The following is a 26,872-nucleotide window of genomic DNA, read 5'->3' as shown; positions in this document are numbered from 1 at the left end:
TCCAGTAACATTAGGTGTCATCTTCAAAGTACTCCCTTCCTACACGAGTCCATTCTTGACCCAAGGCTTTATAATAAGGGGCAAACCAGTCCTGTGCGGGCTGTACACACACTTGCGTAATTCACACAACCCTGGACATCCAAATATATAGAAACCTCAGCTATCTGTAACTTTTGGGGTGAGCCAGTTTGCATGGCAAAAATTTTCCAGGTAAGTGAGAATTAATTCCTTTAAATAAGAGATAGTATCTGAAAGTTAATCATTATGCAAACAACAATGAATATCTATCACCTTGCCCAGTGAATACAGGAAAGCCCTTATGCCCCGTATAAAATGGTTCTAGGCAACCATGCATTTTGTGTTCCAAGTTCTTCCTGTTTCTAATCCTTCTCCTGCCTTCTTAATCCCATCTCTGCCCAATATTTCTGAAAATCTATTTGAACTTCTCTTCCATCTCTTAAGAATCTCCCCATTCTTAAATGAAAACCATCTATCTTTCAGACTTTCTATAAGTCTGCGAATACCTTCGACAACAACAATCATATGTGATGCCTCTTCTTAATCTGATGACATCTAACAATCCTAAAATGGACTGGTGCAACACTCTGTACATTAACTGTGGACATAATGTGACTTTTAACTTTGCTGATTGTTCTGTTTTTGCTGTTTGCTGCCTGCATCTGTAACTGTGTGACTGGATTTGCTTCGAGCCGCATGAAGGCTTTTAAGTTAGAAATGGTTGCTCAAACTCCTGCCACTGCGGCAGCTTCCTCCAACTACTACTTGGGGCCTCAGATCAGAGACCCTCAATATGAAGGTTAGGAGAACATGTTGCCTCAACAATTTAGGGACGATGTACCTTTCCCTAGGCAACATAATTCTCCTAAAACAAAAGCGGGGAATGAGAGGGTAACAGGTAAGAAGGCTGCTGCTGCTGCTAAGTCGCTTCAATCGTGTCTGACTCTGTGCGACCCCATAGACGGCAGCCCACCAGGCTCCTCTGTCTACAGGATTGTCTAGGCAAGAACACTGGAGTGGGTCGCCATTTCCTTCTCCAATGCAAGAAAGTGAAAAGTGAAAATTAAGTCGCTCAGTCGTGTCCGACTCCTAGCACCTTCATGGACTACAGCCTACCAGGCTCCTCTGTATGGGATTTTCCAGGCAAGAGTGCTGGAGTGGGATGCCATTGCCTTCTCCGGTAGGAAGGCTGCTGCTGCTGCTGCTAAGTCACTTCAGTCGTGTCCAACTCTGTGTGACCCCATAGACGGAAGCCCACCAGGCTCCCCCGTCCCTGGGATTCTCCAGGCAAGAACACTAGAGTGGGTTGCCATTTCCTTCTCCAATGTGTGAAGGTGGAAAGTGAAAAGTGAAAGTGAAGTCACTCAGTCGTGTCCGACCCTTAGCGACCCCACGGACTGCAGCCTTCCAGGCTCCTCCATCCATGGGATTTTCTAGGCAATAGTACTGGAGTGGCTTGCCATTGCCTTCTCCAGGTAGGAAGGCTAGGGGTCTCCAAATGGAGGAAATAAGCTGCAAGTGTCAGACATTTTTTATCTCTCTCATAAGCAACAGGAGGAAACAAACTACAAGTGTCAGAATTTTGGCTTCAGTTAGCTCAGATAGCTTCAGTTAGCCTCAGATAGCTCAGCTGGTAAAGAATCCCCCTGCCATGCAGGAGACCCAGATTCGATTCCTGGGTTGGGAAGATCCCGTGGAGAAGGGATAGGCTACGCACCCCAGTATTCTTGGGCTTCCCTTATGGCTCAGCTGGTAAAGAATCCACCCACAAAGCAGGAGACCTGGGTTCAATCCCTGGGTTGGGAAGATCCCCTGGAAAAGGGATAGGCTACCCACTTCAGTTATCTGGCCTGGAGAATTCCATGGACTTAGTCCATGGGGTTGCAAAGAGTTGGACACGACTGAGCGACTTTAAATGTAAAAATAGAAGATCTTCGTCTTCCTCCCATCATCCATCAGTACTACAGTTCTCTACCCTAGCCGCATATTAGAATTTTCTGTAAAGTTTTCCCCAAAATGCTGGTACCACCTCTATCAATCAGGGAACTGCAACTTAAAGTAACAATGACATCTGGACTCAGTCCCATCAGACTGGTAAAAATTAGAGTAACATGTTGCAGGTGGAAGGTTACTGGTAGAAAAGTAAGTTAAAGCCCTTTAATAAAGGAACTGTCCACACATTTTAAATTAAATACACTTAGTCCCCATCTACTTCGGAAAACCATTTAGCAATTCTTACAAAGTTAGACATACACTCACCACACAGCCCAACAATTCTACACCTGTGTGTTTACTCAAGAGAAATGAAAATAGGTCGACCAAGAAAAACTACACAAAAATGTTCACAACAGCTTTGTTCATAATACCCCTAAACTGGAAACAACCCAGTTATCAGGAGAACTGATAAAACAAGCTATGGTATTTTTATAGCATGAAATATTGCCCTGGTTAAAAAAAATAAAGAGCACCTCCCAGAGTAATGGAAATAAAAGCAAAAATAAACAAATGGGACCTAATTAAACTTAAAAGCTTTTGCATAACAAAGGAAACTATAAGCAAGGTGAAAAGACAGCCTTCAGAATGGGAGAAAATAATAGCAAATGAAGCAACTGATAAAGGATTAACCTCAAAAATTACAAGTAGCTCCTGCAGCTCAATTCCAGGAAAATAAATGACCCAATCTAAAAATGGGCCAAAGAACTAAACAGACATTTCTCCAAAGAAGACATACAGATGGCTAACAAACACATGAAAAGATGCTCAACATCACTCATCATCAGAGAAATGCAAATCAAAACCACAATGAGGTACCATTTCACGCCAGTCAGAATGGCTGCTATCCAAAAGTCTACAAGCAATAAATGCTGGAGAGGGTGTGGAGAAAAGGGAACCCTCTTACACTGTTGGTGGGAATGCAAACTAGTACAGCCACTATGGAGAATAGTGTGGAGATTCCTTTAAAAACTGGAAATAGAACTGCCATATGATCCAGCAATCGCACTCCTGGGCATACGCACCAAGGAAACCAGAATAGAGAGAGACACGTGTGCCCCAATGTTCATCGCAGCACTGTTTACAATAGCCAGGACATGGCAGCAACCTAGATGTCCATCAGCAGATGAATAGATAAGAGAGCCGTGGTACATATACACAATGGAGTATTACTCAGCAATTAAAAAGAATACATTTGAATCAGTTCTAATGAGGTGGATGAAACTGGAGCCTATTATACAGAGTGAAGTAAGTCAGAAAGAGAAACACCAATACAGTATACTAACGCATATATATGGAATTTAGAAAGATGGTAATGATAACCCTATATGCGAGACAGCAAAAGAGACACAGATGTAAAGAACAGTCTTTTGGACTCTATGGGAGAGAGTGAGGGTGGGATGATTTGAGAGAATAGCATTGAAACACGTATATTATCATATGTGAAACAGATCACCAGTCCAGGTTCGATACATGAGACAGGGTGCTCGGGGCTGGTGCACTGGGATGACCCTGAGAGATGGGATGGGGAGGGAGGTGGGAGGGGGGTTCAGGATGGGGAACACATGTACACCCGGGGCGGATTCATGTCAACGTATGGCAAAAACCACTACAATATTGTAAAGTAATTAGCCTCCAATTAAAATAAATAAATTAATTTTTTAAAAAAGAGCAAACAACTGATATGACCCCAAAAACATGGATGAATCTCAAAAACATCATGCTGAGCTAAACAGGTCAGACACAAAAAGGTAGATACCACATGACTCCACTTGTGTGAAGTCCAAGAACAGGCAAAACTAATCTATGGTGAACAAAACTGGTACAGAGGTTGCCTATGAGAAAGTTGAAATTGGCTGAAACAAGACAGCAAACAACTCTCTAAAGTAATGAAAATGCTCCATATCTTGCCTGAACACAAGTGTATTTGTCATGATGAATATACACACTGGTCAAAACTTTTGATGAACTGTGCACTTGAGACCTGGTCATTTAACTGTTGGCAAATTTTATCTTAATTTAAAAAACAAAGAATAAAATAATGAAATGGCTGAATGAGCTATAAAAAGATGAGACAAACAGAAGAACAATCCCTGTCCTGGGAGACTAGCCCACTTAGGTCAACAGCTCCCGTGGGGATATGCAGAGTGGTATTCATAGCAGCATGCTTTTATCGGTCAAAACCCAAATCACAACAGACAACAAGAAAACAGAGAACTGAGCTGCTCAGAGGGAAAAAAAAGATGTTAGAGCCGTACTTCATGTAATTTTAAGTCAGAAAAACAATACACAGGTAAGTGGATACAACAGATTCCATTTTTGAAAAATAAGTCATGACAAACCTAGACAGCATATTAAAAAGCAGAGACATTACTTAGCCAACAAAGGTCCAAATAGTCAAAGTTATGATTTTTCCAGTAGTCATGTATGGATGTGAGAGTTGGACTATAAAGAAGGATGAGCACTGAAGAATCGATGCTTTTGAACTGTGGTGTTGGAGAAAACTCTTGAGGGTCCCTTGAACTGAAAGGAGATCAAACCAGTCTATCCCAAAGGAAATCAATCCTGAATATCCCTTGGAAGGACCAATGCTGAAGGTGAAGCTCCAATACTTGAGCCACCTGAAGCAAAAAGCTGACTCACTGGAAAAAGCCCTGATGCTGGGAACGATTGAAGGCAGGAGAAGAAAGGGATGAGAGAGGATGAGATTGTTGGATGGCACCACTGACTCAATGGACATGAGTTTGAGCAAGTTCCAGGGAGAACAGGTGAAGGACATGGTGAAGGACAGGGAAGCCTGGCGTGCTGCAGTCCACGGGGTCACAAAGAGTTGGACACGACTGAGCAACCCCACCGCAGACACATCTATGCAAGGTTACGTAAGTGTGAAAACGTGAAAGGAAACCCCCCAGCTTATTACTGTGGATTTGGAATGATGTGTGGGTGGTGAGGCAAAGAGGGAAGGAAAACATCCCTTCCTCACAGGCTCCCTAACGAAAACCAACTACAATATGGTCCCGTTGATGAATGTTTTTATTCAAAAAGACAAACACAAAAAAGTGTCAAATGATTATCTATGATATCCCAGAACACTGAGGTTTCAAATGATTTTTAAGTTCCATCCCACACTTTTATGATTGTCCAATTTTTACAATCATATAATCAGAAAAATCTCAGAGTTGGTTTTGTGGTAGTGGGAAATTTTTTTAATTAAAAATACACTTAAAAGCTTTAAAAAATAATACTTATGTTCAGGCCCCCACTTCAGGGCAACTGAGCATATCTGGGTATAGGGCCCGAGCTTTGATATTCTTTTAAAAATGTTCCCCAGGTAATTCTAATAGCAGTCAAGGTAGAGAACCACAGAATTTCTCAGAAAAGTCAACCGTATGGACCTTTACACCTTGCAATTTGGCTTCTGTTTGTTCCAGAGCCCCCAGTGATCTACCACTTGGGCTAACTTCTGACCACTGCACTCAGAATCCTCTCCTCTCCTGGCTTCAACTCACTCCCTTTACTTATTAACCTTCAGGGCCCATCTCAAATACCTATGTTCCAGGTATCCTTTTCCCACCTTCCCATGGGTCCAAGACCACCTTCTTTTGCATCCCCAGAACACCATGTCTCACTCTGATGGCTGCATGCAGTCTCCCTGGCTTTGCATTTGGGCGTTTATTCATTCCTTCCACACACACTGATCAAGCACTTGCCACAGTGACCCCACTCCTCGTGCTATGTGATAAACTTCTGGGTCAGAAACAATGTCTGACTTTTCTTTCTACTCTCTGTGGTCTCTAGTATGGTGTCTTGCATAGAATAGATGCTGCTCTTTTGCTGAATTATCTTCCAGTGTATTATGACTTTTCACTTCTCTCCTGTGTCTGTTCTCTTTGTCCCTTCCAATTTCTGTGTGATTAGTGACAGAGAGACCAAGCCTTGTTTAAAATGTTTTTCTGGGAACTCTGTGTATATAAAGAAGTGCGAGGAGGTGCTGTTGAAAACTCCCCAGAAGGTAGAGAGCCAGACACTGTCCTTGGGGAGATTCCAGAACAGAAAAAGAGAGAAGACACGTGTATGAACAACCTTTAGCCCAAAAAAGAAAAGGAGAAATGTTTCAGAGATGGACAGACAGGAATTCTGGAAGATTATCTTCGCTGGGGATCAGGGACTACTTCCTTAAAAAGATAATCATTGAATGAGGCGTTAAAAGGCCGATCCTATTTGGATGAACATGGAAGGAAGGGATAGGGAATGGTCAGGGGAGAGGCATTGTCAGGAATAGCAAAGGAGGGCAGGAACCTCGGTGGCTTGTGGGCTTGGGCTTGATTACAGTGGGGGAGAGGGACAAGGGCAAGTCACAGAGGGCCTTAACCATCAGGAAACACTGTGAGCCTGTGCTTCTAAAACTTAAGGTTATTAAGCAACAAAATGACAAAAACTTTTTAAAACTGTGAAGGGTTGTTAAAAGCAACAAGTTTTAACTGAGTCCCTGAGGTATCTTCCCATCTATCCCTAGAATCTTCCTATCTCATGAGCTTCCTGCAAGGATTCCATCACAGTGCTGTAAGAAGCATGGTGGCCTTCTTCACTTGTATCCTGCTGGTTTTGACTGGGTGAGAATGCCATGGAACCAAGTTCCAAATAGATGAGGTTTACTATAACTCATGAAGAGTCCACTTTTCGGCGGGGGGACGGCGGGGGCCGAACAGGTCATGAGACATGCTGAATCTCAGTTTCCTGACCTGTGCCCCCAACATTGGGAGCATGGAGTCTTAACCACTGGATGGTCAGGGAATTCCCAGGAGTCTACTTCTTTTGCTTTTTGCCACAGGGAGATATGTGTGATGGAAAAGTCCTCTGTGTGCAGCAATGAGACCCAGTGCAGCCATAAATAAATAAATTTTTAAAGAAAATAAAATGTATAATGTCAGCTTTGCAAGATGGAAAGAGTTCTGAAGATTGGCTGCACAACAAGGTGAATGTATTTAACATTAGTGAATGGTTAAGATGGTATATTTTATGCTATGTATATTTTACCACAATTAAAAATTAGAAAAAAAAATTGGGATAGCACAGGTTCACAACCTCTTATCTATGATTCTGAAATCCCCAAAACTCTGGACACCAAAAATTTTGATGACAATCTACTGTCTTCCAACTCCACTGAGGTATTAAAGAATAAACAGTCTATGTGTCACATTTATCTTCTAAAAATTGGAAAAACTCTGAATGCTGAAAGGCCTCCAGAAGTTTCAGATAAAGGACTGCTAACCTGAACTCTGATAATATCCATCTTTCCTCTTTAGACGAGAGCAGATAGATACTGATTGTACAACTGATCCATCTATTCACTGACTAATGATGCACTATATTGCTGTGGTTTGGGGGTTCTACTGGCTGGTCCCTGCTTTAGAAAAACTAATCAACAATCTGAGTAAAATAATTAGCAGTTAGTTCTTTATTTTGTTTTCCCACTTCCTTTTACCGACTTCAGGTCTCGCTTTAGGACACTGCATGGTCCTGTGTCCAGCCACACACTGTCACCCAAGAATGCTGGGCAGGCCACGGGTGGCACACGCGCAAAGTGATGTTTCGGGACAGCTTACCAGATCACACCTGGGCACGCTGGACACAAACTGAGCGCCCTGGCAGCCAAGAATAAATCCGGCTAAATTCAGGAGCACACACACCACAGACAGCAGCACAAAGAGATTCACCTGAGACAGCAAGAAAAAAGGCAGTTAGAGATGACGGCTCGATTCAGAGACTCTTTTCTAAGTAAAAAGTCTCATTCTTTTCCTAGAGAAAACAAAAGTCAGAATCATGTTTTTAATGGGCAAACTTCCCCCCTCCACTTTTTAGAACGTTCTAAATTGTGCTAAGGAATGCCACTGACCCTCAAGTCTTCTCAATTTCAAGCCCTATTTTTCTTCCTCTTTGCAGATAAGAGTCCTGACTTTTAGCTGTACATGACATTAAGCCACGGCTATTTCCTCCTAGAGCCACTGTTATTTCTTCCAAATTTTACAGAATCATGGTAATTGGATAAATGGAGAATTCTAGAACATAAGTGGAACCAGGAAAATCAAGGAGTTCAGAGTCATTACCAGCCAGAAATCATAGTATATGTGTAAAAATAAAATAAAGGTGAGTCTTTTTTTCAGTTCCAAACACCATTGGTACTAAAGAAAAAGCATGCAATGATCTTCCAAGTACTCATCTCAAAGTTAAATATTACAAATACTATGCTAAATGATTAAGAACTGACAGAAATCAATCAAGAAGCCAGTATTTACTTAGCACAAATTAGAAACTACAAAGGACTTTTCAACCTGATTTTTCAAACATATTTGCAAAAGACTAAAAACCTGAAAGATTTTCAATCTTTTGCAAATATGAAAGATTGAAACTCATGATTATCAGTTTTAGAACCAAGCATCATTTCAGGGAGTCAACATGTCAGGACTGGCTGGTAAATGAGTTAACATGTGAAGTCTAGAGAAAGCTCTTTCCTTACTACTGGTATTTCAAGAAGCTTGAAAGTATCTCCCAGACCCAACTTATGAGTCAATATTTAATATTACATGATGTCCCTTTTCTTAAGAGGAATTCTTCCTTCCTCTCCAAGAGGAGTTTAAGAACTGTAAACACCAACTGACTCTTAAGAATCCAGACCCTTCCTGAACCTGACTGAAGACTCTCTTGACCGATGAACAAGGAGACTTGTTTTTCACCAAGTCTGGCTTCTCCTTCTCTCCTTTTTTGTTAATTGGTAAAAGGATTATGCACCCTGTCACCAAATCTGGGGGAAAATGCTGGAAGTGGCCTCTGTGTTGCCATTTCCCAGGCTAGATTCCTCCCTGTCTGTAAACTTGACTTGCTCTTCCCATGCAAGAGACCCCCTTTTTACTGTCATCCCTGATTATGCCTAAGCTTTTCGGGAAATGAGAATTCATAATTGGCAAAAGACAGGACATGGTCTTCTTATGTAGGTTTCTTCCATGTCCTGGCAGTTGCTACTCAAAGAGACCTAACATATCTGGAATCTTCACACCCAACAACACAATTATTGTTACTATGGGGAATGTTGAACTTGCCTTTGGAAATTTTCTTTTAATGAATACCAGATGACTTGAAAAGAAAACATAGTTATAATCCTTTTACCCACCAGCCCAGCACTAATCTTCATAACTGAAAATTAGCAGCATCAGCTATAGATTGGGTGAGAGTCTATTACCCAACACTGGACCTCAGTTCTCTTCATTAGAATCTTAAATCCAGCTCATCAAAAGACATCAGTAAGAAATCAAAAAGGCAAGCCACAGGCTGGGAGAAAACATTTCATGCCTATATTGAATAAAGAAGTTATGTCTAGAATATACAAATAACTCCCCAAGTCAATAATAAAAAGACAAATAACTCAATTTAAAAAATCAGGCAAAAGACTTGAACAGAGATGTCACAAAACAAGATATATGAATAGCCAAGAAGCAGATGAAAAAGTGCTCAACATCAATAGTCATCACTGAATACAAATTAAAACCACAGGGATGACCTCACACTAACTAGAATGGTTAAAATTAAAGACTGACAAGAGCAAGTGTTGGTGAGGATAAGGAGCAGGTGGACTCTCAAACACTGCTTGTCCGAGTATAAAATAGTACCAACACTTTAGAAAAAGATATGCAAAGAGGAGGGGGAGTAACTTTCCAGTGGGGAAACCTGACAAACACTAAATTAATGAGGTGACCAAGGTTAATATTACTGATAAGTTATAATGATACCTAACATTCTTGACATCCTGTGATAGAGATGGCACTTTACTCTGTGATCTTCCTCACCCAAATTCATAAGAACTTCTGTCTAATCATGAGAAAACATCGGATAATCCCAACTGAAATACATTCTAAAAAATACCTGACCCGTACTCTGCAAAAGAGTCAAGGTCATCAAAACATGAAAGTTTGAGAAATTGTTACAGCCAGGAGGATCCCAAGGAGCTATGATACTTAAATGTAATGTGGTGCCCTGGGATGGAATCACAGACAGAAAAAGGACAGCAGGCAAAAACTAAGGAACCCTGAAGAGTGTATAATAATATATCAATGGATTTCCCTGGTGGCTGAGATGGTAAAGAATCTACCTGCAATGCAGGAGATCAGGGTTTGATCCCTGGCTTGGAAAGATCCCCTGGAGAAGGAAATGGCAACCCACTCTAATATTCTTGCCTGGAGAATTCCATGGGCAGAGGAGCCTGATGGGCTACAGTGCACAGGGTTGCAAAGAGTTGGACACTACTGAGCAACTAGCACTTTTCAGTTTCAATATATCAATACTGGTTCATTAATTGTGCCAAATGTACCATACCAGTGTAAGACATCAATAATGGAGGAAACTGGGTATGGGGTATACAAGACCACTCTGTACTATCTATGCAATATTTCTATGAAACTGTGTTTACACAGTCGTGTCTGACTTTCTGAGGTCCCATGGACTGTAGCCTACCAGGATCCTCTTTTCATGGAATTTTCCAGGCAAGAATACTAGAATGAGCTGCCATTTCCTACTCCAGGGGATCTTCCCAACCCAAGGATAGAACACTCGTCTCCTGCATCGGCAGGTGGATTCTTTACCATTAGCGTCACCTGAGAAATGCTTCTGTAAAACTAAAACTATTCTAAAATAAAAAACATACAGATGGCTAATAAACATGTGAAAAGATGCTCAACATAACTCATCATTCAGTTCAGTCGCTCAGTCGTGTCCGACTTTCCGCGACCCCATGAATCACAGCACTCCAGGCCTCCCTGTCCATCACCAACTCCTGGAGTTCACTCAAACTCATGTCCACAGAGTCGGTGATGCCATCCAGCCATCTCATTCTCTTGCGTCCCCTTCTCCTCCCGCCCCCAACCTTTCCCAGCATCAGAGTCTTTTCCAGTGAGTCAACTCGTCGCATGAGGTGGCCAAAGTATCGGAGTTTCAGCTTTAGCATCAGTCCTTCCAATGAACACCCAGGATTGATCTCCTTTAGAATGGACTGGTTGGATCTCCTTGCAGTCTAAGGGACTCTCAAGAGTCTTCTCCAGCACCACAGTTCAAAAGCATCAATTCTTCGGCGATCAGCTTTCTTCACAGTCCAACTCTCACATCCATACAAGACCACGGGAAAAACCATAACCTTGACTAGACGGACCTTTGTTGGCATAGAGAAATGCAAATCAAAACCACAATGAGGTATCATCTTAAACTGGTCAGAATGGCCATCGTTTAAAAGTTTAAAAGTCTACAAACTGTAAATGCTGGAGAGGGTATGAAGAAAAAGGAACCCTTTTACACTGCTGGTGGGAATGCAAACTGGTATAGCTGCTATGGAGAACAGTGTGGAGATTCCTTAAAAAACTGGGAATAGAAATGCCATATGACCCAGCTTTAAAAAGCTGGCTTATAATTCAACATTCAAAAAATTAAGATCATGGCATCCGGTCCCATCACTTCATGGCAAATAGATGCAGAAACAACGGAAACAGTGATAGACCTTATTTTCTTGGGTTCCAAAATCACTGCAAATGCTGACTGCAACCATGAAATTAAAGGATGCTTAGTTCTTCGAAGAAAAGCTATGACCAATCTAGACAGCATATTAAACAGCAGAGACATGACTTTGCCAACAAAGATCCATATAGTGAAAGCTATGGTTTTTTCAGTAGTCATGTATGGATGGGAGAGTTGACAATACAGAAGGCTGAGCACCGAAAAAGTTATGCTTTTGAACTGTAGTGTTGGAGAAGACTCTTGAGAGTCCCTTGGACTGCAAGTAGATCAAACCAGTCCATCCTAAAGGAAATCAGTCCTGAATATTCATTGGAAGGACCAAGGCTGAAGCTGAAGCTCCAATACTTTGGCTACCTGATGTGAACTCATTAGAAAAGACCCTGAAGCTGGGAAAGACTGAAGGCAGGAGGAGAAGGGGATGACAATGGACAGAATGGCTGGATGGCATCACTGACTCAATGGACATCAGTTTGAGCAAGCTCCAGGACATGGTGAAGGACAGGAAAGTCTGGCATGCTGCAGTCCATGGCGTCACAAAGAGTCGGGCATGACCGAGCAACTGAACAACAAAGAAAGATGGTAATGACAATCCTACATGCAGGGCGACAAGGGAGACACAGATGTAAAGAACAGACTTTTGGACTCAGTGGGAGAAGGTGAGGGTGGGATGATTTGAGAGAATAGCATTGAAACATGTACATCACCATATGTAAAACGATAACCAGTGCAAGTTCCATGCATGAAGCAGGACACCGAGAGTCAATGCTCTGGGACAACCCAAAAGGATAGGGTGGGAAGGGAGGTGGGAGGAGGGTTCAGGATCGGGGGACACATGTATACCCACAGCCGATTCATGTTGATGTAAGGCAAAAATCATCACAATATTGGAAAGTAATTATCCTCCAATTAAAATGAATAAATAAATTTTTAAAAACTGCAAAAAATCTGAATATATACCTACAATCTCACTGCTAGGAATAGACCAAAGAAGTAAATGCAATTGCCCACAAAAGGACTTAAAAAAGGATGTTTACATTAGCATTATTCAAACTGGGCCAAAAATGAAAAGAAGAAAAGAGCTCAAATAACCAACAACAGAAAAACATATAAACAAATTGTGGTACTTTTAAATGATGGAATACCTCCAGCAATAAAAAGAAACAAACTGGTGATTCACAAAAACATGTTCAAAGACATTACATTGAGTAAAACAGTCCAGATACTGTATGATTCCACTTACATGAAGTTCAGGAACAGACAAACAATCACGGTGAGAGAAATCAGAAGAGCAGCTGCCCTCCCAGAGGAGGTGTGATGTGAGGGGACTGATTAAGAAGATATAAGGGAACTTTCTGGAGTGATAAAAATGTTTCTCTCTTGTTTTGGATATTGGCTACATGGGTGTATCCAACTGTCAAAGCTTAGCTAATTGATTACTTATGATCTAGGGTTTATATAAATTATAATTAATATGTATTTTTTAAATAAGGAAGAAAATTCTGAGTCCAGCTGTCAAGACAGCAGGGTGAGATCATATAATGTCAGAAAAACAAAGATGAGAGAAGGCCCTAGGGATTCACTGCCTAATGGGTTGGCTTCTCTTCTACAGTGGAGGGGCTGCTAATGAGAAGTCAAAGTCACATCACCAGAACGGCCACCTGCAAACCCCAGAATAAAGACCTGCCCCAAGGCACACAGGCTGTGTACAAAATTTCCATGCACTCTTTCCCACATTTATTCCTGATATGGATTTTTTTATCACTATTATTATAACTCTGGCCAAACATTGGCCAAATGATCACCTAATCACTCTAGTGTAGATCACTGTAGCATATATCAGACATGGTGGCTATTAGGATACCAAGCACGTGTCTTTCAGAGATTAGATCAGGCTCAACTGTATGAAATATTGGAATTATACGGGACTCAGGATTTAAATGCACCTTCAGAATGGACTCATCTGGCTTTTACCTAGTTATAATGGTATAACTTCCAAGGCTCAAATACCATCCCATCTATCACCAGATGGAGTCTTCTCAAACAGAAGACAGTAAAAAATCAGCTACTAGTAAAGAACATCATAGTCAAAAGCCCACTCAGCTATACCTTGAAAGCAGAATTTCTTATACTGGTATTTTGTCAACAGTTCTTGCCTTTAAAAAATCATTGCATGTGATCCGGATTTCTCTTTGTGGAAGGCACCTGAATTTTTAATCAGGACACTTGGTTCAAATTCAGGCTTTCCCCTTGCTTGCCATGATATCTTAGACAATCTCTATAAGACTTGCTTTTCTCATCTGTTAGAAAGGTCTATTGTCCTACTGGGAGAAAATACATGCAAATGATACAACCGACAGGTGCTTAATTTTCAAAATAAAAACGTAGCTCATACAACTCAACAACAACAAAAAAACCCTATTGAAAAGTGGACAGAAGATCTAAACTGACATTTTTCCAAATAAGACATACAGATGGCCAACATGCACATGAAAAGATGCTTAACATCACTGATTATTCAGTTCAGTTCAGTCGCTCAGTCATGTCCAATTCTTTACAACCCCAAGAATCACAGCATGCCAGGCCTCCCTGTCCATCACTAACTCCTGGAGTTCACTCAAACTCATGGCCATCAAGTCAGTGATGCCATCCAGCCATCTCATTCTCTGTCGTCCCCTTCTCCTCCCACCCTCAATCTCTCCCAGCATCAGAGTCTTTTCCAGTGAGTCATCTCGTCGCATGAGGTGGCCAAAGGATTGGAGTTTCAGCTTTAGCATCAGTCCTTCCAATGAACACCCAGGATTGATCTCCTTTAGAATGGACTGGTTGGATCTCCTTGCAGTCCAAGGGACTCTCAAGAGTCTTCTCCAGCACCACAGTTCAAAAGCATCAATTCTTCAGCGATCAGCTTTCTTCACAGTCCAACTCTCACATCCATACATGACCACGGGAAAAACCATAGCCTTGACTAGACGGACCTTTGTTGGCAAAGTAATGGCTCTGCTTTTTAATATGCTATCTAGGTTGGTCATAACTTTCCTTCCAAGGAGTAAACATCTTTTAATTTCATGGCTGCAATCAGCATCTGCAGTGATTTTGGAGCCCCTAAAAATAAAGTCTGACACTGTTTCCACTGTTTCCCCATCTATTTCCCACTGATTATTAGAGATATGCAAATCAAAATTATGATGAGGTACCATCTCACACCAGTCAGAATAACCATTACCAAAAAATCTACAAACCACAAATTCTGGAGAGGCTGTGGAGAAAAGGGAATCTTCCTACAGTGTTAATAGGAATGTAAATTGGTACAGCCACTACAGAAAACAGCAGGGAGGTTTTTCAAAAAATAGAGTTACCATATGATCCAGCAATCGCACTTGGGGCATATTCTGGACAGAATTATAGTTTGAAAAAATACATGCTATGTTAACAGCAGCACTGTTTACAATATGCAAGACATGGAAACAAATGTCCATCTACAGATGAACGGATAAAGACAAGGTGGCAGATATATACAATAGAATACTGCTCAGTCACAAAAAAGAAAGAATGTCATCTGCAAAAACATAGATGGACCTAGAGATTATCATGCTAAGTGAAGTAAGTGTGAGAGAGACGAATGTCATGATAGTACTTATACATGGAATCTAAAATATGATAAAAACGAATATACCTATGAAACAGAAACAGACTCAGAGACATAAAGAACAGACTTGTGGCTGCCAAGCAGGAGAGAGGGTAAAGGAGAGATGGAATGGGAGTTTGGGAGTAGCAGATGCAAACCATTATATATAGAATAAATAAACATTAAGGTTCTTCTGTATAACACAGGGAACTATATTCAATATCCTATAAAAAACCAAATGGAAAAGAATATGAAAAATAATGTACTTATATGTACAATTAAACCACTTTGCTCTATACCAGAAATTAACACAACACTGTAAATCAACTATACGTCAATAAAATAAGTTTTAAAAAAAAGATCTATCATCCCAGGTACTTCCCAAGATTAATGAGAGAATAACACAAAATGATGTACATGAAAATCTTTTATATGCTGCAAAATACTAGGCAACCTGTTTTACTATTGCTAACAATAGGCGTTTTGCCTTTGTGGGGAAGGCTTTTTATTATAAAATGAATTTCACAAAATGTGTTTCACTAGTTTCCAGTAGCAGCAACTTGTTCTTACACTTGTGATGCATAACTGCCCCCCCAAATCTATGGCAGCTGGAAAGGATAGTCAGTTACTACAGTCCACCTGTGATAATCTGCAGGTATATTATTTCCAAAACTCTTCCATAAATTCTCTCTGCAGCCTGCTTTAGGAACTCACTCCATCATGCTGACCATTAACACATGTGTGTGAGGTGTCTCCTACTGGCCCCTCCAGATCCTCCCTCTGCTCCCCATACTTCGCCCCTCCTCTCGGGGAGCCTGATCTGCAGACTGTATCAGTGGGGCTCCTCTGCCCTCTGGTGTCTGGTTTGGTTCAGTCAGTGGGCATCCTGGAAGAAGACCCAAGGGAGAGAGGAGGAGGAGGTTGGGGTAGTTATTCTCCTGGTTCCTTCTCTGCAGCTTCAGGCTGGCTGTGTCCCTCATGAAAAGCCACAGGTGTTCTCAAGGGCTCCTCAGTACATGATCCCAACTTCTAGACTCTGACTACCCTTCCCCTGTCAGGACTACACCCTGAAAGATCTTTGTGAACTGGCCCTTAATGAACTTCTTATGAGGTTATCATTATAGCATTTTACCAAGACCTTCTCTATAAAATTTTTCCATATATTTAACCTAATTTTTCCCCTGCTCTTTAAGCCTATCTCCTATTGTTCTCACTTCAAACTGAATATTACTTGCTCAACAAAGTGAACCCCACGGGTTACAGTCCCTGAATTCTACTGAAGTCAATTCCTCACTGTGATTTACCAACATGTGAGTGTGCATGCCCGCTAAATCACTTCAGTTGTGTCCGACTCTGTGCGACCCTATGGACTGCAGTCCATCAGGCTCCTCTCAGGCTCCTCTGTTCATGCAAATTCTCCAGGCAGGAATACTGGAGCGGGTTGCCATGCCTTCCTCCAGGGGTTCTTCTCAACTCAGGGACCAAACTCGCATCTCTTTCAACCCCTGCATTGGCAGGTGGGTTCTTTACCACTAACGCCATCTGGGAAGTTGGGATTTACCAACAAGAAACAGAAAAGCCCAGAGTTCATGGAAAAAAATCTTTCTAGAATTTATATTTTAGCCATGAAAGACTGAGGGACCCAAGAAGTAGAGAGTTTGCCTCATTGCATCCTGTGGCTTTCAAGAGCAAAATGCAAAATCCAAGATCCAAAGAGGCAGTCCTTTCACAAGGACTGGCAGCATGAGTTAAGCCTTTTATGGTTTCAGTTTCATTGTTACTAACTTGAATCATATGTATTTTCTGATATTTATACACCAGATAGCTTGCCACAAAAGGTATGTTTGACTTTTCTTTTCTATTTTTTGGCCACCCCACACAGTATCAGTTCAGTTCAGTTCAGTTCAGTCGCTCAGTCGTGTCCGACTCTCCGCGACCCCATGAATCACAGCATGCCAGGCCTCCCTGTCCATCACCAACTCCCGCAGTTCACTCAAACTCATGTCCACAGAGTCGGTGATGCCATCCAGCCAGCTCATTCTCTGTCGTCCCCTTCTCCTCCTGCCCCCAACCTTTCCCAGCATCAGAGTCTTTTCCAGTGAGTCAACTCGTTGCATGAGGTGGCCAAAGGATCGCAGTTTCAGCTTTAGCATCAGTCCTTCCAATGAACACCCAGGACTGATCTCCTTTAGAATGGACTCGTTGGATCTCCTTGCAGTCTAAGGGACTCTCAAGAGTCTTCTCCAGCACCACAGTTCAAAAGCATCAATTCTTCGGTGATCAGCTTTCTTCACAGTCCAACTCTCACATCCATACATGACCACGGGAAAAACCATAGCCTTGACTAGACGGACCTTGGTTGGCAAAGTAATGTCTCTGCTTTTTAATATACTATCAAGGTTGGTCATAACTTTCCTTCCAAGGAGTAAGCGTCTTTTAATTTCATGGCTACAATCAGCATCCGCAGTGATTTTGGAGCCCCAAAAAATAAAGTCTGACACTGTTTCCACTGTTTTTCCATCTATTTCCCATGAAGTGATGGGACCAGATGCCATGATCTTTGTTTTCTGATGTGGGATCTTAAATTTCCCCTCCAGGGATGGAACCTGTCCCCCTGTAATGTAAATATGGAATCTTAACCACTAGACCTCCCAGGGAAGTCCTTGGAGGTATGTTTTTCAATTGCGTATTTGGAATTCACCTTAACACTGATCTCTTGCAAATGTGTCCCCAGTCCATTCCAGGTCTCAATTAAGTGACCCAATAAAAGAATCAGTCTGGGGAAACCATCCAATAAGACACATCACCTGCAATTTGCTTATTCCAACCTGCTGAAAGTTCTTCATAATTTCCATCACATTGATTGTTGTTCAGTCGCTCAGCCGTGTCCGACTCTTTGTGACCCCATGGACTGCAGCACACCAGGCTTCCCTGTCCTTCACCATCTCCGAGTTTGTTCAAACTCATGTCCATTGAGTCAGTGATGCCATCCAACCATCTCATCCTCTGTCGTCCTCTTCTCCTCCTGCCCTTTATCGCTCCCAGCATCAGGGTCTTTTCCAATGAGTCAGCTCTTTGCATCAGATAGCCAAAATACTGGAGCTTCAGCTTCAGCATCAGTCCTTCCAGTGAATATTCAGGGTAGAAATCTTTAGAATTAACTGGTTTGATCTCCTTGCTGTCCAAGGGACTCTCAAGAGTCTTCTCCAACACCACAATTCTAAAGCATCTATTCTTCATCACTCAGCTTTCTTTATGGTCCAACTTTCACATCTGTACATGACGACTGGAAAAACCATAGCTCTATGTCAGCAAAATGATGCTTCTTCTTTTCAATACACTGTCTAGGTTTGTTATAACTTTTCTCACATAACATTATTAAATAATTATGGCTATCACAGCTTGGTATTGTTGAGTCCTTTTTGAAACAATACTTCTGTCTCTAAATAGACTGACCTTTCCCTGCTGCTTAAGGAGTTTTATTTTGCTTCTTAGTTCCCTACTGCTCTAAACTTAAGATTCACCTGAAAATAAACTATGTATCTTTAAATAAATAGTTTCACTAATTGTGTGAAGGTAAAGTAGCTCACGGAGAAGGAAATGGCAATCCACTCCAGTGTTCTTGCCCGAGAATCCCAGGGACGGCGGAGCCTGGTGGGCTGCTGTCTATGGGGTAGCACAGAGTCAGACATGACTGAAGCTACCTAAGCAGCAGAATAGCTTAAAATGAATAAGTTTAAAATAGTGAATTGAACAGAAGTATTTAGTTCTACTAAGTCCTGAAAACCTATTAAATTGACAATAAAGGAAATACTTCTAATGCAGAAATTCATAAGGACTGAGAGGAAAAATTTTAGAAGTTAGAAAGCCAGTGTGCAAGCATGAATTGACTCAGGGGTCCTAAGAAAAATGAATCCTACAACAGCAATGACGAAAGCCAAAACAGAAGAATTTATTCCTCAGTCTCCACAAGTTCAAAAATGGGTGGCAGCAGATACCTCTGGATGTAAAAGTGAGGCTAAAGACAGAACTGGCTGAGAGTCTAAGAAGCAATTAGAAAATGGTACAAGTGCTATGGGAAACTAGTGGCAGTTTCTAATGAAGTTAAGTATCTGTCATCCTATGATTCAGCAGTTCACCTTTAGGTACATACATTAACGTATATGCCCACAAAAAGACAGGTACAAGCAAGTTCATAACAATTGAACTTTCCAAATTAACCAAAAACTGGAAAACAACCCATATGTCCAAGAATAGGAGAGTAGAGGAACAAATTGTAGTGCCCTCTTAAATGAAATAAAACCCACTGCTATGGTTTGAATGTTTGTGTTCCCCCAAACTCATAAATCGAAATCCTAGCCCCAAGTGACGGTATTAGGAGGTGGGGGTCTTTGGGAGGTGATTAGGTCATGATGGACAAACATACACTTACTCAGTGGGCCTGAGAAAACTGAACCTTACAACAGCGATGAGGAAAGCCAAAACAACAGAATTTATTTCTCATGAATGAGATTAGTGAATTTGTGTATGTATTTTTCAATTTAAATATCAAAAGCTCACCAAATTATTTCCATTAGAAACTTCTCAAAAAGGTTTAATTCAAAAAATACTACTACTGCCTCAGAATCCTTTTCTTTCACACTTTCTTTCATCTTTTAATTTCCCAAGAAAATATCACTGGTACCCATTTAGTCATGATGTCTTATTTTTCCTCAGATGATGCTGTTGAAGATAAATGAAAATCAGAACACACTTTTCTCCAATGGGGTACAAAAACATAGGTCGTCTTAAATATTACTGAATGAATGAACAAATCAATCAATGAATAAATGAAAGAAAACTGATTCTTACGATAAACACTATTTGGAGGTATCATGCATCCTTGTCAATATTGTGGAACATGCACAGACCGGCCCTGAAAGGCAGTCACCAGATTGACTATCACTGCTTGCATTAAATGGCTACTGCTATTGCTCCTGGTGGGAACTCACCACTTCCTGGGGAACAAAGATGGGAAAGGCTGGGACTCCTTTCCCATCATTTCATAGGAACGAGTGGGGGTAGTGAGTGAGTGGGTGGAAGAACTAAGGACCCAGTGCACAGAATTCAGGTTACATTTTCCCACTGAAACAAGAACATTATGTGATCTGGCTGGGAATGTGACTGACATTCTAACTTCTACGTTCTCAGAGACAAGAAGTCCCAGCTCCAAACCACTGATCAGTCACTGGTTAATAGAACAAATGTCATAGGACCTATGACAACGAACAAAAACACTTATTTGAGTCTTAACATTTACAATTTTAATTCAGTTTGGAGAGGCATTTTAATACACAGATGTAGAATCAAGGGGCCCTTGTGGGGCCAAGTTATCTAAATACAACACAATGACACCAGGGGGGATAAAAAAGGAAGACACCAAACTAAAATCTCTCTGAACTAGTTTAGTAAAATGACTCTTCTGATAGACTGTTCAGCACCATGGCAACCAACAAAACATAATAAATCATAGTGACTCACAAAGCCCAGCCTCTGGCTGCTTTAACTCTGTTTCAGGAGCTCGCATACGCACTGACTTGGTTTGCAATGCGCCTTTAATCAACTCAGATCCCAAGAGAACCTGCTCCCGGGCTTCACTCCCTTGACATCTTTTAAACTTCTTCCAGAAGCTTGGCAGATATATTACCAACGACCAGACTGGCGTTCCCTGCCAACAAGCCAAACACAGGCCCGTTGCTGTGAACAGAAACAGCTGTCTCTCTTTCCTCTCAGAGATGTTTAAGTGTCAGATTTGTTCATGTTATGGTTGTCCCAGACTCTCTTTTCATAAAATATCTAAAATATAATAACATTTATTTTTAATTCCTTTTTCAACAGGAGTGAAAGCCTTCTTCCTCTCCCAACCAGTGAAAGACACAACTTTTCATTAGTTCAGAACGGTCTTGAGGTGAGCAAAAAATAATTACAACGGAGACTTGCAAATTCCTGATAAAAATATACAAATCTCAGGACTTCCCTGGTAGTCCAGTGGATACAACTCTGCACTGGCCATGCAGGGGGCCGGGGTGCAATCCCTGGTTGGGAAACTAAGACCTTTCATGTTGTGTGCCATGGCCAAAGGATAAATAAATAAATGTACAGGCAAATACTGTATTTTGGTCATCTGATGTGAACTCAAGTGGAAAAGCCCCTGATTCTAGGAAAGATTGAGGGCAGAAGGAGAAGGGGGCATCAGAGGATGAGATGGCTGGACAGCATTACCAATGCAACGAACATGAACTTGTGCAGACTCCAGGAAATGGTGAGGGGCAGGGGAGCCTGGCATGCTGCAGTCCATGGAGTCGCAAAGTGAACAACAACACACAAATACAAATCTCAGGGTGTCACAGCTCATGAGAGGGAATTCTGCCTTTCCTGGGGTCCTCCCCGCTACCCTGTTCTCTTACAGATCCCCTGTGTCCCAGGGCTCCCTTTCAGCACAATGCCCCTCATTTCTCAGGAAAGTGACTCTTCTCATGACCTAAGCAACCAGCAGAGAAGGGGGTGAACTCATCATGTGTCTGGCTCCACAGTTTCCTGATATGACGGAGGAAGCTCTGTCACCCTGAATTCATATGTTTTCATCAGCAATGCAGCAGAGGACTAAGACGAAAACATCCTGATGAGTCTCAAGACAAAATAATCAGAGGATGATGTGACACCCTGAGATTTGTTCTTTGAACAAGGTGAAAGGGTCAGGATCGTGTTCTGCTCTATGCCACAGGAGTAAGGTGGCAGAATTAAATTTGGATTTGAAGATAAGAAAGGCAGCAGAAAGTTTTAAACAAAATTGCAGAGCTGTGACTCTTGAGACATCATTCCTTCTCTGATGTGCTTTTCTTTCATCTCTGTGTCACTCTTCCCCTGCTCCTAGCCCTTTATTCAGGTTACATTTTCCCACTGAAACAAGAACATTGTGATCTTAGCTGCTTCTTTTAAAAAAAAAAAAAAGTTTTTAAGATCCAATTTTATTTTTAAAACTTTTTGGCTGCATGGCAGGTGAGATCTTAGTTCCCCAACCAGGGATCAAACCTGCACCCCCTACATTGGAAGTTTGGAGTCTAAACCACTGGACCATCAGGGAAATCTCTACTCTTAGCTTCGTAAAGTTCAGCAAGTTAGAATCAAACTTTATGACTCCCCAGTAATGAAGATCATGGCTCCAGAGAAGTTACCTAGAGACAACAGTCCTCAAAGATGGCTTCCATCAAGTCCTTCCTTCTGTACTGGCTGTTCCTCATGTCAAGAGGTGAAGGCTAATATATACAATGAAATACTATCCAACCTTAAAAAGGAAGTACTGACATATACTAAGCATGAATGAACCTTGAAAACACTGTGCTAAGTGAAATAAACCAGATACAAAATGACATGTATGACTGCACTTACATGAGGTAGCCAGAGTCATCAAATTCACAGAGATAGAAAGCAGAACAGTAATTACCCAGGAAGAATTGGAGTTCTGGTTGAATGGATACAGACTTTCTGTTGGGAATGATGAAAAAGTTCTGGAAATGGAGAGTACTGCTGATTGCACAGCACTGTACTGCACTTGTACAGTGTACTTAATGCCATTGAACTGTACACTTTTAAATGGCTGCTGCTGCTAAGTCACTTCAGTTGTGTCCGACTCTGTGCGACCCCATGGACTGCAGCCCACCAGGCTCGCCCGTCCCTAGGATTCTCCAGGCAAGAACACTGGAGTGGGTTGCCATTTCCTTCTCCAATGCATGAAAGTGAAAAGTGAAAGTGAAGTCGCTCAGTCGTGTCCAACCCTTAGCGACCCCACGGACTGCAGCCTATCAGGCTCCTAAACGTAAAAATTTAAATATGTATATTTTACCATAGTTTTTAAGAATCACAAAATTGTTTCAAAAAGGAAAAGAGGTGGAGTCCAGTTCCAAATTCACCTCCCCTTGATCCTAAGGTGGGAACTTTTTTGACCAAGAGAATTCAGCAGAGGTGATATTCTGGGACATCTAGGCTAGATGGTAAGATGCCTGAGCCACCGGGGCCTCCTGGAATACTCCTCAAAGACATGCCCTCTCAGAAACCATGCTGGGTGGCTGATACAGGAGGAGGTCACATGTTCATGCTCTAGTGAACAGCCCTTGCTGGGCTCCCGGCCGTGTCTTTTATAAATATGTACTGAAATATTTAAGGAGCAGATGCTGTGAAGGCTGGGATTTAAGTGAAAACAACACAGTGCTAAGGGAGAGAGAAACAGTTCGGGAAGTAGAGGAGATGAGCTTGAACATGTGTAGCTGGGCAGTGAGTATGGGAGGGAGGCAGTTGCATTTCCTTCAAATTAAGAGTATATTTGAAATTTTCCATAGCAAAGAGAGAAGAAAAAGGAGGGATAGGAGAAAATGAAAGAGGAGAAGGAGAGGGGGGAGGAAGAGGAGAAGAAAAAGAAGAGGAAAGGAGATGGGGAGGGAATGAAGATTGACGAAGCCAACTGGACTTCAATTCAGTTCAGTCACTCAGTCGTGTCTGACTCTTTGCGATCCCATGAATCACAGCACGCCAGGCCTCCCTGTCTATCACCAACTCCCGGAGTTCACTCAAACTCATGGTGATGCCATCCAGTCATCTCATTCTCTGACATCCCCTTCTCCTCCTGCCCCCAATCCCTCCCAGCATCAGAGTCTTTTCCAGTGAGTCAACTCTTCGCATGAGGTGGCCAAAGTATTGGAGTTTCAGCTTTAGCATCAGTCCTTCCAATGAACACCCAGGACTGATCTCCGTTAGAATGGACTGGTTGGATATCCTTGCAGTCCAAGCGGCTTAAGTTGTAGATTCCTTTTCAGTAAGGATGGAAACAAAATCTGTCCAATGTAATAGAAAAACCTCGAGATTTACTGATGGATGTCTACCAGTTTTCTATCTATCCCAGCAGTCTCCTCCTAACATCACCTATGAATACTGAGCTTCTCAACTGTGCTTTGAACCAATTTTCCCTTGTTACTGACACATATTCATTTTGTACTGGCCTGAGAGTCATGGTTTGATCTTTTTGAAAATCAAACTTTATCAATACCAAGGTAAAGAGAAGATCCTAACAGCTTCCAGATAGAAAAAGAGGTTGTCCACTAAGGAACATGAAGAAAGAAATGGCAACCCACCCCAGTATTCTTGTTTGGAGAATCCTATGGATGGAGGAGGCTGGCGGGCTACAGTCCATGGGGTCACAAAGAGTTGGACATGTCTGAGCGACTAACAGAACAACAACTAAGCAACAAGAATCAGATTTACATCAGTGACAATAGTGATCAAGCAGTGCCTTCAAATTTTGGAAGGAAAATCATTTGAACCCAAAATTCTACATGCAGCCAAACTATCAGTCAAATGGGAGGCCAAAACAAAGATACATCAGGCATTCAAACTCTTAGAGAGCTCCTTTCTCTCACATTCTTCATGAAAATTTTAGTGGCTCAGTCGGTAAAGAATCCGCCTGCAGTGCGGGAGACCTGGGTTGGGAAGATCCCCTGGAGAAGGGCATGGCAACACACTCCAGTATTCTTTCCTGGAGGATCCCCATGGACAGAGGAGCCTGGCAGGCTGCAGTTGTGGAGTCACAAAGAGTCAGTCATCAATGAGCAACTAAGCACAGCACAGAACATTTTCTGGCAAAATGAAAAAGGAATTCAAGAATAAAAGAATGTGTGAGGCATGAGATCTAAGAAACAGTGTCTCTAATCCAATGATATAAAGAAAATATTTAGATGACATTTGTATAGAATAACTATAAAACAATTAAATCCAAACTAGAATAGGAAGTTAATAGTCTTAAGAATGTCCAAAGGGCTAAATAAAACAACTAGGAGAAAGAGTATGATTAAGAAGCTAGATGAATAAAACTCAACTTAGAGTCCACGGGTTTTCAATAAAGTTCCAAGATAATTCAATGAGGAAAGAACAGGCTCTTCAACAAGTGATGCTGGAACAACTGGATCCGTTCCGTTCCGTTCCGTCGCTCAGTCGTGTCCGACTCTTTGCGACCCCGTGGACTGTACCCTACCAGGCTTCTCCGTCCATGGGATTCTCCAGGCAAGAATACTGGAGTGGGTTACCGTTTCCTTCTCCAGGGGATCTTCCCGACCCAGGGATCGAACCCAGGTCTTCCACATTGGTGGCAGACGCTTTAACCTCTGAGCCACCAGGGAACAACTGGATATCCACCTGCAAAAGAATGAACTTCGACTACTGATACAGGATATGCAAAAGTTAATTCAAAACAGATTATGGACCTAATCACAAGCTAAAACAATATAACTCCTAAATGAAAATATAGGAATAAATCTTCATGACCATGGGCTAGACCAGGCTTCTTATTAACAGATATGACAGTATAGCAACAAAAGAACTTCATCAAAATAAAAAACTTTTGTGCTTTAAAGGATGCCATCAAAAAAGCCAAAAGACAATTCACAGAATGAGATAAAATATTTGAATATCAAATATCTGATAAGGAACTGGCAAAGGGAAACTGGATAATTCTCTTAGTTGTGATGATGTTGTTATGATGAGGTATAGTGAGCCAAAGACATGCAAATGGCCAATAAACACATGAAAATGCTCAACATCAAGTCAAAAACACAATGAAGTACCATTTAACACCCATAAAGATGGCCATAATAAACAAGACAGACAGTAATAAGTGTTGACAAAGATGTAGACAAATTGAGACCTGCATGCACTGCTGATAGAAATATAAAATAAAAGTCATTTCAGAAAACCAGTCTTCAAAATGTTAAATGTATACCAGATGCCTCAGCAATTCCACCTCAAGGTTTATAGCCAAGAGAAATGAAAACATGCCCACAAATAAACTTGAACACTAATGTTCACAGCGGCATTATTCATAGTAGACAGAAAGTGGAAATGTCTATCAACTGATGAATAGATAAATTAACTGTGGTATATCCATTAACAGAATATCATTCAACAATAGAAAGGGGGGAAGTACTGATACATATTATAACATGATGACCCTTAAAAATATTGTGCTTAAAAGTTTGCCAAGTTAAAGAAACCAGTTACAAAGGATCACATATTATATGATTCTATTTGAAATACCAAAAATAGGCAATTTTATAAAGACAGATAGTGGTTGCCTAGGGCTGGGAATATTGAGGGGAAATGAGGAGTGACTTCTAATGGGTACAGGGTTCCTTTTGGGGGTGATCTGAAAATGTTCTACAATTGATGGTGGTGGTGGTTGTACATATCTGTGAACATGCTAATAACCATTGAACTGTACAGTTTAAATGGGCAAATGTTATAGTGTGTCAATTATATCTCCATAAGGTGTTTAAAAATATAAGAGGGCTTCCTTGGTGGCTCAGTGGTAAAGAATCCACCTGCTGATGCAGGAGACATGGCTTTAATCCCTGGTCCAGGAGGACCCCACATGCCTTGAGCAGCTAAACCCATGTGCCACAACTATTGAGCCTGTGCTCTAGAGCCTGGGAGCCGCAGCTACTGAAGCCTGCAAGTCCTACAGCTGGCTTCAGTCCACAAGAGAAGCCACCACAATGAGAAGCCCATGCACTGCAACTAGAGAGTAGCCCCTCCTCCCCATGTGGAGAAAAGCCTGCACAGCAATGAAGACCCAACACAGCCAAAAATAAATAAATAAAA

General features: G+C 41.6%; 1 protein-coding gene across 5 annotated transcripts in view; it reads right to left on the bottom strand.

Annotated features, from left to right (window-relative positions):
• Positions 1–26,872, bottom strand: part of ENTREP1 (endosomal transmembrane epsin interactor 1) — a 73,330-nt gene that overhangs the window by 22,391 nt on the left and 24,067 nt on the right. For 4 of the 5 annotated variants that reach the window (XM_055428362.2, XM_055428363.2, XM_088837925.1 and 1 more), the window contains one exon: positions 7,617–7,727. The exons of the other annotated variant lie outside the window; for it this stretch is intronic. In XM_055428362.2, the coding sequence (XP_055284337.2) occupies positions 7,617–7,727 (111 nt within the window). The remainder of the gene's footprint in view (positions 1–7,616; positions 7,728–26,872) is intronic. 5 annotated transcript variants of the gene reach the window in all.

Source organism: Moschus berezovskii, chromosome 7, assembly GCF_049115385.1.
Source record: "Moschus berezovskii isolate FMDL1 chromosome 7, NW_MosBer_1.0, whole genome shotgun sequence".
Classification (NCBI taxonomy): Eukaryota; Metazoa; Chordata; class Mammalia; order Artiodactyla; family Moschidae; genus Moschus; species Moschus berezovskii.
The sequence above is the reverse complement of the archived record's forward strand: the minus strand, read 5'-3'. Positions and strand labels throughout refer to the sequence as shown.